This window comes from Podarcis tiliguerta (genome assembly GCF_965153285.1).
Source record: "Podarcis tiliguerta genome assembly, chromosome: 14".
Taxonomy (NCBI): domain Eukaryota; kingdom Metazoa; phylum Chordata; class Lepidosauria; order Squamata; family Lacertidae; genus Podarcis; species Podarcis tiliguerta.
The window spans coordinates 45,027,752-45,040,984 of record NC_139547.1 but is presented as its reverse complement, the minus strand read 5'-3'; the positions used below and the strand labels follow the sequence as shown (position 1 = coordinate 45,040,984).

Below are 13,233 nucleotides of genomic sequence, written 5' to 3'. Positions count from 1 at the left end.
GGCTGATCGCTGAAGAATTGATGCTTTTGAATTATGGTGCTGGAGGAGACTCTTGAGAGTCCCATGGACTGCAAGAAGATCAAACCTCTCCATTCTGAAGGAAATCAGCCCTGAGTGCTCACTGGAAGGACAGATCCTGAAGCTGAGGCTCCAATACTTTGGCCACCTCATGAGAAGAGAAGACTCCCTGGAAAAGACCCTGATGTTGGGGAAGATGGAGGGCACAAGGAGAAGGGATGACAAGAGGACGAGATGGCTGGACAGTGTTCTCGAAGCTATGAACATGAGTTTGACTAAAGTGCGGGAGGCAGTGGAAGACAGGAGTGCCTGGCGTGCTCTGGTCCATGGGGTCACGAAGAGTCGGACACGACTAAACGACTCAACAACAACAAATTGTTATTATTATTGCACAGCCTCAGTCTGGCCTCAGGCACAGTTTTAGCACTGAAACAGACTTGTTTGCCCTGCCTGGTGACCTTAACAGGGAGAGAGACAGGGTTGCACAGTGGCTGTTAACACCATTGAACATTGCAGGTTTTGAATGCTCTGTGTGTGTGTGTGTGTGTGTGTGTGTGTGTGTGTGTAATTTAACCGCTTTGCTATTTTCCATCCAGAGGAAGGGCATGATAGGTGTTTAAGTAATAAATAAAGCAAAACCCAACAGCTCCCAGTCACCACCTGAAAGGCAAAAGCCTTTGGATCCAATTCAAGGTGCTCACTTTAGTATTTAGAACCCTATACGGCTCAGGCACCAAATATGTGAAACAGGACTCCCTTCTCTACAGACGCTCTTGGGTGCTAATACTGGTGAAGTGGTACTTCCACCGACCTCAGAAGGCCTGGGAAAAGTCAATTCTCTGTGCCAGCCCCTAAGATACGACAGCCATCTTCAAATATCTCAAGAGCTGTCACACGGAAGAGGGGGAAAGTTTTGTTTTCTCCTTCTCTGAAGGGTAGGACTCGAACCAATGACGTCAAGTTATGAGGAAGGAGATTCCCACTGAACATCAGGAAGAACTTTCTGACAGTAAGAACTGTCCGACTGTGGAACTATCTCCCTCAGGAGGTTGTGGGCTCTTCTTCCTTGGAGGACTCCAAGCAGAGTTTGGATGGCCATCTGTCATGGATGCTTTGGTTTAAATTCCTGCATTGCAGGGGGTTGGACTGGATGACCCTTGGGGTCCCTTCAAACCCTACGAACCCTAAGGCCTTCTCGGTGGTGGCACCCATCCTGTGGAACGCCCTCCCACCAGATGTCAAAGAGAACAACAACTACCAAACTTTTAGAAGACATCTGAAGGCAGCCTGTTTAGGGAAGCTTTTAAGGTTTGATGTATTACTGTATTTTAATATTTGGTTGGAAGCTGCCCAGAGTGGCTGGGGAGGCCCAGCCAGATGGGCGGGGTATAAATAATAAATTATTATTATTATTACGATTCTAGGATTCTATTATTGTAAACTGCGGAACTCCCTCCCCAGAGAAGTCCTCCTGGCACCTTCACTACACATCTTCTGGCTACTGGGTGAAGACACACCTCTTTTTGACACTTGAGATCTGTATCTTCAGGACCCACCTCACCATTATGATTTAAAGCTGTTTTAAACTGTTTTAGATACCATGTTGTGATGTTGTGACCTGCCTCAGGGCGAGTGACAAATTGCCACCACAATAGGTGGCGCATAGATCAAACGCAGACTTACGTAAATGAGGCCAGAGAAGTATCTCTCTCTGAGGTTGTGCAGGACGGAGGCTTCGTTGAGGCAGGTCAGCTCAGCCATGTCTTCCACCTTGGAGAACTTGGGGGGGTTCATCTTCTGAATGTCGTCCTTGCTGCAAGTCACCTTCTTCCCATTCTCCGCTAGCTCCACCAGCACCTCGTCCCCTTTCTCCTCCTTGATGCTCGCCGCCTCAAACCCATGCTTCTCGGATGGGATCCACACGAGCTTTTTGGCCGACCAGTCTGCCTGCGCCACCGTGCTGTTGAGGATGTTCTTGTCCACAAAGAGGAACTTCTCGTCATCGCTCAGCTGGCCTTTCTGTGCCATTTTGACTTAATGGGCACCTGAGAGAAACAGTTAAAAAAAAAAAAGTTTTAAAATTATTTATTTATTTATTTATTATTATTATTATTATTATTATTATTATTATTATTATTAATTGAATTTATATACAGTGGTACCTCAGGTTAAGTGCTTAATTTAGGTACTTAATTCGTTCCGGAGGTCCGTTCTTAACCTGAAACTGTTCTTAACCTGAAGCACCACTTTAGCTAATGGGGCCTCCCGCTGCCGCCGCACCACCGGAGCCCGATTTCTGTTCTTATCCGGAAGCAAAGTTCTTAACCTGAAGCACTATTTCTGGGTTAGCGGAGTGTGCCACCTGAAGCGTATGTAACCTGAAGCGTATGTAACCCGAGGTACTACTGTACTGCCCTATACCCGGGGGTCTCAGGGCAGTTCACAGAATAAAATCAAGATATAAAACCACAAAATACATAATGAAAATAAAAATGACAACCCAATAGCACCCCCCCCAAAAAAAATTTTTTTTAAAGGGCATAGGATGTAAATCGGATCAACCAAAGGCCTGGTTAAAAAAGGAATGTTTTTGCCTGGGGCCTAAAGGTGTATAATGAAGGCACCAGGTGAACTTCCCTGGGGAGAGCATTCCACAGACAGGGAGCCACTGCAGAAAAGGCCCCGTTCTCGTGTTGCCACCCTCCGGAACTCTCAAGGAGGAGACACACGAAGGAGGACCTCAGAAGATGATCTCAAGGGCTGGGTAGGTTCATATGGGAAGAGGCGGTCCTTGAGGTATGGCGGTCCTGAGCCGTTTAAGGCTTTATAGGTCAAAACCAGTACTTTGAATTGGGCCCAGAAACTAATTGGCAGTCAGTGCAGTCGTACCAGGATCGGTGTAATATGCTCAAACCATCTTGCTCCGGCAACAAAAAATAATTTTGCACAACTTAGTTCACCAACCTGGTGCATCCTCCAGGTGCTTATGACTACAACTCCCATACTGTAGCTGGGATGGCTCAATTGGCAGAGCATGAGTCTCTTAATCTCAGGGTCGTGGGTTTGAGCCCTGTGTTGGGCAAAAGATTCCTGCATTACGGGGGGGGGGGTCTAGATGACTCTGGTGGTCCCTTCCAATTCTATGATATTCTTCTTTTATGTTTATTAAGTGTTTGGGGGGAAACCTGATAAACTTTTCAAGTCCATCGGGACTGAAAACAATCACGATGAACTACGCAGGAGCGTTAAGATATTTAACATGGATATTTCAAACCATTCAATCTCTCCAAAGGTTTCTGTGTATTTGTGAGTTTGGTCCTCCCTGTACAAGAGGAAAAGGTTGCCAAGAGGCAACAGAAGGATAATGGGTCGAATTTCTCTTTGGCGGCACGTAAATGAGACGTCTGTTTTTCTGCTGGTCCAACAGTTCAAACACCGGCAGGCCCATCTTAAGTCTTTATGAGATACCCGCTTCTTTCTGAGATAGCAACACAATGTTGAGAGGGAGGGTGTCTTGTGCGATGTGGCCTTCACAGCCACGAGCGCCGCTTCAGATTATTTTGGAATTTATTTGCTTTATTAATTAAATCTGCAGCCTGCGCTTGGCGTTTTCTCTTTTGAAAGTAGGACCTACGCCACACAAACTGTCGCCAAACGGAGTGGGAGGGGGGGTGGCCGAAAGAGATCCCCCGACCGCCTTCCTTTTAAGCTGACGGAGCTTCAAAGGCGAACCCAGATCCCCGTAACTAAAGAGTCCAAGTCGTTTGCAAAGCTCGCTGGATCTGTTTGCAAGAGGTCCACGTAGGCTACCATATATGGGCATGTTCTGCTCATTACTAGCCGATCGGCCAAAAAAGAAAAAAAAGGAAATCCGACGATAACAAGTTCAAAACAAATACCTTTTAGGGAATAACGAAGTCCTTTGCCATGTCGGACAATTAAAAAAATGGTACCGTTCGTGTCTGAGACAGCGTGGCTGATGAGTCTAATCAGACAAGTCAATATTTTGGGGAGGACAGGACCTGAGGGGCCACCGTCAAGAAGACACTGGGAATTAACGCGTCTCTCAAAACCTCGACTTGCATGTTTGATGCCAAGTTAGTGAAAGAGAGGTGTTTTTCGGACGGATGATTTTTGCCCTCAGAATTTTTTGAGGTTCTTTCTCTCACAGATCTGTCCTCCCTTGCAGGGTGGGTGTTGCTAGCCGCTTCAAGCAAGCACCCGGGGGGGGGGGACGCTCCTGAGGCAAATTTGCATATGCTAAGGTATGCTAATTTGCCACTGGGCAAATTAAGATGGCAGGCAGCTGAGGTCTTGCCAGCTTTGCAAGTGCGCCCGGCTGCCCTGAAAACAAAGTAATAAAAAAAAGAGAGAGTTTTTACAAAAGAGAGGGGAAAGAGGAGAACATGCCTCTGAGGTGCTCCCTGACAATGCTCCTGCTCTGAGGCACTGCTTAATAAAGGCCACATTGGCCATTATGCAACATATTTAAAGGACTATCCTAGCATTTGAATAGTTATGGTTTCCCCAGCTCAAAGGATTCTGGGAATTGTTGTTTGTTGTGGGTGCTGAGTGTTGTTCGGAGGCCCCTATTCCATACATATCCCAGCTACAAATCCCACAGTGTTTTCACAATTAATCTCTCTTCGAGGGGAACCCGGGGAACTGTAGCGTTGTGGGAGGAATAGGAATCTCCCGACAATTCTCAGCGCCCTTAACAAACTATGGCTCCCAGGTTTCTTTGTGGGGAGCCATGACGGTTAAAGGGGCACCACAGAGCTTCAAATGTTTGGTGTGGATGTGGCAGAGGATTACACAAAATGAATCTTTTAGGTGTGCTTCAGGTGCTACACTTTTCAGGTGTTCAACCTAAAAAGAATTTAATGAATGAAGGAGAAAAACACACACCAGTTTGTTTCTGGGCCCAATCCAAGGTGCTCATGTCAGCGTTTAAATCCCCAAGCAGCTCAGGCCCTGAATACCTGAAAGACATACGCTCCAACATTTCTCCGATGAAAATAGGGGCATCCATTCCCTAATGATAATTTATACCCCGCACATCTGACTGGGTTGCCCCAAGCCACACTGGGCAGCTTCCAACATATATAAAAGCATAAAGCATAAACAACAACAGCAACTTCCCTAAACAGGATTGCCTTCAGATGGCTCAAGGGTTGGATAACTCCACACCCTCCAACATTTCTCCAATGAAAACAGGGACGTCCTAAGGAAAAGCGGGACATTTGGGGATCAAATCGGAAACCGGGACGGCTTCTCTAAATCAGGGACGTCCCTGGAAAATAGGGACACTTGGAGGGTCTGCCTGAAAGACCACCTCCTTCCCTACAGACACCTGAAATGTATATTTTTAGGGCCCACCCTAGTCCGATTGTAAATGACTTTATCTGATTTCAATCTTGCATTTTTACATTGCTGTAACTTGACTGTGGAGGAGGAGGAGGAGGAGGAGGACAATGATGATGATGATGATGATGATGATGAGAATATGAATATAGCCACAGAGCTAAGAAGGAGACCTGGGAGACCCGAGTTCAAATCCCCACTCAGCCATGAAGCTCCCTGGGTGACCAGTGCCTCTCAGCCTGTCCTGCCTCACAGGATTGTTGTTGGGGGTTATATGAGGAGGGGGAGAATCACATAGGCCATCTTGAGCGCCCCCTTGAGCAAAAGGAGAGCTATCAATGCAGTAAATATATAACAAAGAGTGGCTGCAGCTTCTTGTCAATGGAGAGCTCAGCTGCAAGTCCCAGTGGCGTAGCGTGGGTTGTCAGCACCCGGGGCAAGGCAAGTAATTTGCGCCCCCTAACCCGTGGATTTGCGCCCCCTAACCCCCAGATATTGCGCCCGGTGCGGCCGGACCCCCCCTGCACCCCCCACGCTACGCCACTGGCAAGCCCCGCTGTGGCCATGTAACAGCGTGTGGAATCGCCCTTGTGGCGAGCGCATAGAAGGCTTGTGAGCATCATCTGCTACGACCCCCAGTTGCTGTTGCTTTCCTTTACTGCCATCTACTGACTTTCCCCTTACTTTGATTTGAAGCTTTAAGACTTTCTTTTGCCTTATTTGTCCTTCTGAGGATGAAACAAAACAAACCAGTAACCAAATGTCGCCAGAAAAAAAGGACGCCCTTAGAACTGCCTCAGCTCCTTCTGGACAGATCTGACTTTTTAACCTTTTAAAAACCAAAAGGAAAAAGAAAAAAACAGGTTTTTGCTTGAGTATGACCACCTCTCCTGTAAGGTAGGGCCTTATCACACATGACAACGAAGGGATGGGGTTGGGGGGGGGGGAGAAAGCCAATTCAGTTTACATTGAAAGGCGACCTTGACAAATGCACATTTTCCTAAACCAAATGCAAACCGAGGGACAGCCACCGATCAAAACCCTCACCCTTCTGAGTTTTGCAGCGCAGTCTTCCAACCAAGCAGTGTTAGGATAAAGTATGCACATATTAGTGAATATTATGTGAATATTTGTCAACGCTGCATGCAAGAAATGTGTTTATTCTGAAAAATCGGCACTAAAACGCTGAGGATTTATTTACTTTTTTGGCTGCAAATTGTTGCAGAGGCACAGAGAACTGGATTTAGGGGGGAAATGAGAAACTAAGAAAACTGAAAATTGACAGATACTCTCATGCCTGCTGACAGCTTTCCCCAACTTGTTGCCTGCCAGATTTTAATGGACTCCAACTCCAACCAGTCCTAGCCTTCATGTCCGATGGTTAAGGAGGCTGGAAGTTGTAGTCCAACAACCTCTGGAGAGCAACAGGTCAAGGAAAAGCTGGTATTTATGCTGCAATCCAAGATCAAATGAGTAGATGGCTTGAGTACAGTTGCACCAAGATCTCCGATTCATTAGGGGAATTTGAACCATCCGTGGGACTCATTCATCACTGTAATAACTGGCAACAAATCCTTTCTCACGTCAGTAGCTTGTTAAAAGGCAATTTGCCAAGATGAAAAATGTCAAAATTCAGTTACCTGCCATGAATGATTTCTCAGCATATATTTTCTCTTTAAGACAGCTGCATCTGAATCTCTGCTTCTTAAAGCCTCGTATAACATAATTAACTCTGTAAATTTTCATTCTTAACCTTGCTGCTATACATGAAAGGCACACCTTGCCTCTGAGTGGTTTTGGTAAGAACAATTACTTAGCCATTTACGCCCTTCCTCCTTACAAATTGCATTTTTTAAAATAAAATAAAAATACCACCCTAAAAAAAGCAGTAGCAAATCTCCAGGAAGCTTAGCACACTGGGAACCCACCTGCTAAAGAAAGTCCTATATGCCAAGCCATGGCGGTTTCTACATCTGCCCCAAAGGAAACTTCCTAACTGCATTTTACAAAGAGGAGCAATTAATTTCAGGCTGATAGCAGAGCTCGCTTTGAACTCACAGCAGCGCTGGCTTAAGCAGGAGAATTCATTTGCTGTCAAAAAGAGTACTTACAGGGGTCCAATTGGGAAAGCAGAAAATGTCTTGGGAGAGTCCGGAACTGATACGGCTAACAGCTGGGGCAGACCAAGGCTGCTCTCCCTTTGCAACCTCCCTATATAGAGGCGGACTGACTCCCATGGGGAGGGTCCCCCAGAGACCGCCCCCTGCTGGAAAACCCTGACATTACCTGGGGGGGCCCCTAACAAATAAAGAAACTGTCTGTACATTCTCAGATTCAGTTTTAAGCTGTGGCTAAAACAGATCTCACTACCACCTCCTTATAAATTGGGGTTTCTCTCTTTTGTTCGCCAAGGCTTGCGGGAGAAGTTTGTGTGATGTCTCAGAAATTATCCGACTCCTCTCTCACGCTCACTTTTTAATAAGCCATTTCCCAGAAATAATGGAAGGGTGGGGTGTTATTTGGTCTGCAAAGCAGCAATATGACCCTTCTTAACCCCTTCTTGATTTCTCATGTCTCTGGGTTTACAGCAAAAGTGGGAGAGAGGGAGACAGAAAGAGAAGCATCAGTTAGAAAGGATTAAGAGTGGAGACTCCCAAATTTCCCCCCTTGCCATAAAAACAGTGTTATCTCTCATCGGCCTTTTGATGTCCGGCTCTAAACATAAGAGCAAAGTATGCTCATTTCCATGAGAAGGGTCTCTTGCATGGAAGTGGGAGGGGGAGACGAAAGGTCCCTCTTCCCAAGCCAAGCCGAGCCCTGGAAGGAGAGGTCTCCCCACATCTCCCACGTGTTTATGTAACATTTGGGAACCTTGGGCCGTTTTAAGCCCGGCCTGTCTCTGGGGAGCGAAAGGGTCGTTTTTTTCCCAGCTCCTGCCCCAACCAGCTCTCGGCCGAAGTGGCTGTTTTGCAGGGAATCCCAGCCTCCTGAGAAAGTACTGCACATAATTTATATATATAAATACCTCCCTCTGTCCTTAAATGGGAAAAGATAACTGTTAAATGGCTTGTGGCATTGGAGCGTGGGGGGAGCAGGGGGGGAAGAGGGAGGGAGGGATGGAGGGAGGATGGAATGGGTGCCTCCGGTGTTGTGGAAAGAAGAGGCGGCAGGCAGGACCAGCTGGCAGAGAAGGAATGAAGGACAGAGGTGCCTGCAGCCAGCTTTGGGGAGGGAGGAATCTGGTCCTCATCAAGGCCAGCAGAAGTTTCAAAAACAAAACAAAATTCTATGCGTTCGGACTTCCAAACTCTGTGTGTGTGTGTGTGTGTGTGTGTGCATCTCCCTTGCCTGGGCCTGGGCTTCTCAGACATCCCAAAAAGGGAACGCGAGGATGCTCCAGGAATTCCCATCAACATACCGGATACAAAATGCCCCACATGCAGCAGCAGCAGCCTAAATATGGAGCCCCATGTCAAAAGCAGAGGACCGATGGACCGGGGTGGGCGGGCAAGGAGACGCAAAGAGTTTTGCAGGAACCAAAGGTGGAGGAGTTCTTGAGGAGTTCTTGAGATGCAGCAAGGCTTGCTAACTTATGCAGGAGACAAGAACGAGCCGTCTTAAGAACAGCTTCTTCTCCAGAGCGATCTCGGCCCTGAATGGGAAGCCCGGACTTTGAAAGTCATCTAATCTCCCTTGCTGTATTATACTGTATTGTTTAATTAGTGTTTTTATGGAGCAGTCAAGTAATTTCTTTGTCCCCGAAGGGGGCAATGACAATAAAGATATTATTATTATTATTATTATTATTATTATTATTATTATTACTATTATTATTACTATTGTTATTATTATTGAATTGTCGTGGAACTCCAGGCCAGGACTGTATCTACACTGGGCAGAAGCAGTTGCTGAGTTTTCACAGCAGAGGATCTTTCCCAAGTCCTACCTGTAGGTAATCCCTTGGTCCATCTGGGACAAGTCACTTGATCTATACTCACCTGGTCCCAAAGAAACACAACCGCCACCCTTCTCTTCCCCGTTTGACCCTGAACTACTTCTCAACGTCACCACAGCAATCTTTTATTTAATAGCACAGCAATGTTATCGATAACCACCATGGTCCTATGCCTTGGCTTTTCTGTTAGTGCCTTTGCAAATTGTTTGTTTTGAAACTCTTCACAAAAATTATTTTGGAAAGAGTCCATCTAGCTCAGTATTGTCCACACGGACTGGCAGCAGCTCTCCAGGCAGAGAATCTTAGCTGGAGAGATCAGGGAATGAAGTTGGTACCTTCAGCATGCAAAGCAGGGGCTCTGACACTCCCTCCCAAAATAAAGGAAGATTCTAGTCTTCCTTGTGCAGACTTAAATAGAGTAATAGGAATATAGGAGGAGGTATCTTTCACCAAGTTGGAACTTGGAGTCAAAGAGTTGTAGAGTTGGAAGGGAACCCTGAGGGTCATCTAGTCCAACCCCCTGCAATGCAGGAATCACGACTAAAAAATCATGACAGATAGCCATCCAACCTCTGCTTAAAAACCTCCAAGGGAGGAGAGCCTACCACCTCCTGTGAAACGGCTCTTACAGTCAGAAAGATGTTTAGTTGGAACCTCTTTTCTTGTTAACTTGGATCCATTGTTTTTCGGGTCCTACCCTGGTCCAGAGAGACCAGGGTTATGTAGACCTGGATTGGCAGCATGGTGCCTAGAGACACCACCAAGTGTTCCCAGGGCCCCTTCCCCTCTATACACATACACACGCTGAAATTAGGCATGGGATAAAAGCCTTCCAACTCAAGGCTTTTCTCAAGCCTAACAGATGCGGAGATGTGAGACTGGCCTTCCTGCAATTCTCGCATTTCGCCTATGCTTTCCATGTAGCTCATTCCCCCTCCCAACCTTAGGGTTTTGAAAACTTAAAACACTTTTTTCAAACTCAGTAGCTGGCCAGGGATGGAGTGTGAGCATGTACATGCAGGGTTGCTGCAGATGAACGATGCCCATAACACTCCCTTTGGTTTTCAGGTGTGTTCATGGGCCCCGCAAAAGGTTGATGACCCCTATTCCACACTGGCCCACTTCAACCCTCCGGGTTTTCAGACTGAGGTTTTTCCCTGGAGATGCCAGGGTTCTGGAGCTACTGAGCTATGGGCCATTCCGTTCCATGGTGCTACCCTCAACGATGGCTAATGGAAGGTCCTTCCCAAGGCCAGAGAGCTCTGCTATCCTAGTCTTCTCTTCCTAAAAGATGCCAGGTGTTTGGAGGTGATGGACATCACTGCTGAGACACACTGCCAGGAAGGATGTATGAAACTGGGCTGGGTGGAATCATACAGGAATATGCAGGTGGCTCATATAGGAATCGAACCCGTGACCTTGGGGTTATCAGCACCACGCTTTCACCAACTGAGCTCACTGGCTCCACACTGCATCTTCTGAAGCGGTTTTGGGTGTTGCAAAAGCCCAGAACTGCAAAGAGAAACGAGGGACTCAAACAACAACAACAACCCTCCATTTATGCAAACTAGGAGAAAGCACCTTATGGCCAAGTTTTCAAGTTATTGCTTTGTAAAGCTGAATGCCCCCTTCGAAAAAGTAGCAACAACCTAAAAAAAAAAAAGGCTGTGTGGTGCTCTCCCTGGAAGAGTTATAAAGCTTGTTTCGTAACTATCTGCACCTCTCAATGGTCGTAGCTTAAAAAGGAGTGGAAATTCTTTCCCATTCTTTGCGTTCACGTACATCCAGAGGCTGCTGGCAGACAAGTGCGCCTAACAGAACAAAGAGTGGCAGATGATTTATAGGGCGATAGGGAGCTGAGCTGGAAAGCTTGAGGATGATTCGTTGCAGGGCAGGGGCCGAGGGCAAGCAGGTCCACAATGAAAGAGAAGCAGAACGCAAGTGCGCTAAATAAAAAACAAGGCATCCAGCCATGGCCTGGAAGCTGAGCTCACTTACCTGCGTGTGGACCGTCTAAGTTGATGCTGGAGTCTACGGGACTAGGACGGCTTCAAGTTTAAGTCGGGCAGCTTCGGGAGATGGCAAGCTGTGCCATCAGAGCAGAACACCAAGCAGAGCCGAGTAGCAATTGCCAAGGTCAAGCGATTCCGCCCTCAGATGCCAGCTCTGTTCAGATGGGCAGCTGAAAAGTGCGGCTGGGCGATTTGAAAGCATCATGTGTCAATGCTTTACTGAGGCTTGCCGAAATCTCTCAGAAGGGGGCCTCTCGCTGCTGGCATCAGAGGGGAAACCCCTTGCCCAGTTCTACAGACAAGACGGTGCAGAGAACAGGCTGGTGGTGTTCCTCCTCACCAGGTCTGCACAGATCCTAGATGGTGGGTGGGCAAGTACAAGGGGCTTCTGTAGACCAGTGTTCTTCAACAGATGCTGTTGGACTAAACCAGGCATAGGCAAACTCCGGCCCTCCAGATGTTTGGGACTACAATTCCCATCATCCCTAGCTAACAGGACCAGTGGTCAGGGATGGTGGGAATTGTCGTCCCAAACATCTGGAGGGCTGGAGTTTGCGTATGCCTGGACTAAACCAAAAGTATTGTTCTGCTTCCCTTTGGGCCACATCAGTCTTGTCATCTGGGCAGCCCAGGACCTCCAGACACACTGCCCAGGCTTGCACCCTGGGGAGGTCACTTCAGTGCTGCTAACACAGTGGTTTGACTTCACCCCCGGAGGCGCACTCCGCTGTCTCTCAAGACAGACAGGTGCCAACAGCAATTCCCATCAGCCCCAGCCAGCTTAGCCATTGATGAGGGATGATGGGAATAGTATTCCAACATCATCTGACTGCACACCCAAGGTTGAGGAACTCTAAAACCTAAATGTATGGAAGTGAGATGTATGGAAGTGAGAGCTGGACCTGATGTATGGAAGTGAGAGCTGGACCATAAAGAAGGCTGATCGCCGAAGAATTGACGCTTTTGAATTATGGTGCTGGAGGAAACTCTTGAGAGTCCCATGGACTGCAAGAAGATCAAACGCATCCATTCTTAAGGAAATCAGCCCTGGGTGCTCACTGGAAGGACAGATCGTGAAGCTGAGGCTCCAAGACTTTGGCCACCTCATGAGAAGAGAAGACTCACTGGAAAAGACCCTGATGTTGGGAAAGATGGAGGGCACAAGGAGAAGGGGACGACAGAGGACGAGATGGTTGGACAGTGTTCTCGAAGCTACCAGCATGAGTTTGACCAAACTGTGGGAGGCAGTGGAAGACAGGAGGGCCTGGCGTGCTCTGGTCCAGGGGGTCACGAAGAGTCGGACACGACTGAACGACTAAACAACAACAACAACAAAACCTAAAACCCCAACTACTCATGACATCAGCTACTGTAGCATGGGGTGGCTCCTTCTGAACAATCCCCTCCTGGCCATTATGACATTTATATCACATCCTTCCTCCCAGGCTGGCACACGTGGTCCTTGTGCTCCGACCTGATTTTATCTTGCAACAAACCAGGGAGGCCAAGATATAGGGGAGCCTCCTGGGGAGATTCAGGGCTGAGTGAGGATTTGGATCCAGATCTCCCAGTTTGCAATGTGAGGCGAAAGACAAGGTGGCCCTTCTTCCTAATGCCAGAAGCCAGCCTGACTGGCAGCTGAAACTTAACTTTTAACACTGGCAATAGGACAGTGTCCTCTGAGGGCAGCAGGCTAGCTTTAGGGGGCAAGGGGCAAACACTGCAAGACGCACAGAGTTTCCCTTTGGCAGACAGGCTCCACCAGGCCTCCTTTCCTTCAGCAGCCATTCCATCAGACTGCCAGGGGTGGTGGGGAGAGAGATGGGATTCAGAAGGCTCCACCAGGCATCTCCTTACTATGCAAGTTGGTTGTTATAGAAACCA

The 13,233-nt window shown here is 47.6% G+C and overlaps 2 protein-coding genes across 11 annotated transcripts in view; one reads left to right on the top strand and one right to left on the bottom strand.

Moving 5' to 3' along the window:
* Positions 1-11,605, bottom strand: part of MYH11 (myosin heavy chain 11) — a 93,980-nt gene extending 82,375 nt beyond the window's left edge. For 3 of the 9 annotated variants that reach the window (XR_014504887.1, XM_083413311.1, XM_083413308.1), the window contains exons 1-2: positions 7,494-7,813; positions 1,702-2,063 (exon numbers count right to left, since the gene is read on the bottom strand). Coding sequence is in view for 6 of the 9 variants with exons in the window: in XM_083413311.1 (XP_083269437.1) it covers positions 1,702-2,046 (345 nt within the window). In the remaining 3 variants the exon portion in view is untranslated. Of the gene's footprint in view, positions 1-1,701; positions 2,064-7,493; positions 8,213-11,335 lie in introns of those variants that run through there. The other 6 variants (XR_014504888.1, XR_014504889.1, XM_083413310.1 and 3 more) reach the window with 3 other exon arrangements.
* The window catches only part of CIITA (class II major histocompatibility complex transactivator), a 1,021,617-nt gene that overhangs the window by 408,701 nt on the left and 599,683 nt on the right, over positions 1-13,233 (top strand). The gene's annotated exons all lie outside the window — the stretch shown is intronic.